Below are 2,571 nucleotides of genomic sequence, written 5' to 3'. Positions count from 1 at the left end.
AGGATGGTCTCGATCTCCTGACCTCGTGATCTGCCCGTCTCGGCCTCCCAAAGTGCTGGGATTACAGGCTTGAGCCACCGCGCCCGGCCTTATTCACCTTTTTAAGGAAAAGTTTTCATCAAATCAAACATCTAAGTGCCTGGTTTCCTCTCTTTATTTTTTGCTTGGGGCCCAGAGCAAAAGGGTATTTTGCAACAACACAATCTGCAACCTTTTATCAATGAGAAGAGAGAAATTTCTTTTTTCCTTCCATTTTCTCCTAATGCATGTAGTTTTTAGGGGGAAAAAGCCTAGGAGTAATTTGGAACAGTTTTGGAGCCTATTATGCTTTTATTTATTTATTTATTTTTGAGATGGAGTCTTGCTCTGTTGCCCAGGCTGGAGTACAGTGGCGCGATCTCAGCTCACTGCAGCCTCCACTTCCCGGGTCCAAGTGATTCTCTTGCCTGCCTTAGCCACCCCAATAGCTGGGATTACAGGCGCCTGCCACCATGCCTGGCTAATTTTTACATTGTTAGTAGAGACAGGGTTTCACCATGTTGGCCAGGATGGTCTCGAACTCCTGACCTCATGACCTGCCTGCCTCAGCCTCCCAAAGTGCTGGGATTACAGGTGTGAGCCACCGCACCTGGCCCCTATTATGCTTTCTAACATAAACTTTATTCCCTGATTATTTGGAATGTCTAATTTTTATCTGTGGATGAAAATTGGCCGTTTTTAACACCCACTAGAATTTGTAAGCCATGGGAAACCAGAGATGGCATCTAACTTGCTCACCATTATACATTCCAACATCTCACTTGGTGCCTCTGGCAAACCGTAGGTACAGAGTAAATACTTTTGAATAAAGATAGTCTCTGTTATTCAGATACTCTAGTTCTTCCGTTTGGAGGATTTTGCTTTTCCTCCATTCTCCTGCATTACTTTGTCTTCCTTCCAAGTATGGAAAAAATACATTTGTATGTAGCACTGTTTTTCAAGTTAAGAGGCCACAATAAAAACTGGTTATATAGGGCTGTGCGCAGTGGCTCACACCTGTAATCCCAGCACTCTGGGAGGCCAAGGCAAGCAGATCACTTAAGGCCAGGAGTTCATTACCAGCCTGGCCAACATGGCAAAACCCCGTCCCTACTGAAAATACAAAAATTAGCCAGGTGTGGTAGTACATGCCTGTAATCCCAGATACTCAGGAGGCTGAGACAGGAGAATCACTTGAACCCAGGAGGCAGAGGTTACAGTGAGCTGAGATGGCACCACTGCACTCCAACCTGGGCCACAGAGACCCCGTCAAAAACAAAACAAAACAAAACCAGGGCCGGGTGTGGTGGCTCAAGCCTGTAATTGCAGCACTTTGGGAGGCCGAGGAGGGCGGATCACCTGAGGTCGGGTAAGACCAGCCTGACCAACATGGAGAAACCCTGTCTCTGCTAAAAATACAAAATTAGCGGGGCACGGAGGCACATATTTGTAATCCCAGCTACTCGGGAACCTGAGGCAGGCAGGAGAATCGCTTGATCCTGGGATGTGGAGGTTGCAGTTAGCCGAGATCACACTGTTGCACTCCAGCCTGGGCAATAAGAGTGAAACTCAAAAAAAAAAAAAGAAAACGCAAAAAGAAAACTGTTCATATAGAATAGCATAATTTTTACCCTCTCCCACATCAAGATTGCCTTGAAACTAAATATTTTAAGCTTTTTCCCCCATGTCATTTAATTTGTCATTTTTAAAATAAACAGTATTTGAAAGCTTCCAAGACATCCACTTTCTGCAGGTTGGAACATGGGACCAGTTGAAACAGGGCCTTCTGTCAAGTTCATTTTTATGCTTTGTGCATTATTCTTATACTAGAATCACGGATTTCCTCTGCTTTGCCTACCAGTTAGCAGCTTGTTTCTTAGTACTGGAAAAAAAATTTTTTTAATTTTTCTTAAATGCCTTTTATGAAAACCGTCAATAAAAAATGTATGATGTCTCTGTTGCCCCAAGGTCTCAAATTAAATTGTATCAGAAAAATTTTAAGGGAGGGAGAATTTGAAATCTGATTGTACTTTCTTAAAAAGCAGAATACTTTTAAATACTGTAAATATGGGTATTCATAGCTGATCCTTTTTTCCTGTTTCTAGGACTATCCTATTAAGTGTAATCTCACTGCTTAATGAGCCCAACACCTTCTCCCCAGCCAATGTCGATGCTTCAGTTATGTTCAGGAAATGGAGAGACAGTAAAGGAAAAGACAAAGAATATGCTGAAATTATTAGGTAAGGTGCTTTTTTTTTTTTTTTCAAATTACCTCAAGTCATTATACAAAACCAAAATATATTCTGGAACCAAAGGTTTACATCACACTTAAATATCCTGTCCATTCCAAGATAATTTTCCTCTATTAGATTTATAGTGTGGGAAGAGAAGATTTCTGCCTGAGCCTAATGAACTTTGCTATTTACCGAGAGAACAGCCACTAGAAGATAATGCAGTAGCAGACCTGATTTTCTAGGAACCAGAACTTCTAGGTTCTGGCCGGGCGCGGTGGCTTACACCTGTAATCCCAGCACTTTGGGAGGCTGAGGCAGG

General features: G+C 42.6%; 1 protein-coding gene across 2 annotated transcripts in view; it reads left to right on the top strand.

Moving 5' to 3' along the window:
• UBE2R2 (ubiquitin-conjugating enzyme E2R 2) overlaps nucleotides 1–2,571 on the top strand; it is a 117,032-nt gene that overhangs the window by 108,975 nt on the left and 5,486 nt on the right. The window contains exon 4 of one of the 2 annotated variants that reach the window (XM_011950562.1): nucleotides 2,124–2,258. The exons of the other annotated variant lie outside the window; for it this stretch is intronic. Coding sequence (XP_011805952.1) covers nucleotides 2,124–2,258 — 135 coding nt within the window. The remainder of the gene's footprint in view (nucleotides 1–2,123; nucleotides 2,259–2,571) is intronic. 2 annotated transcript variants of the gene reach the window in all.

This window comes from Colobus angolensis, unplaced genomic scaffold, assembly GCF_000951035.1.
Source record: "Colobus angolensis palliatus isolate OR3802 unplaced genomic scaffold, Cang.pa_1.0 Scaffold308, whole genome shotgun sequence".
NCBI lineage: Eukaryota > Metazoa > Chordata > Mammalia > Primates > Cercopithecidae > Colobus > Colobus angolensis.
Note: the sequence above shows the minus strand (reverse complement) of the source record. Positions and strands in the feature narration are given on the sequence as shown.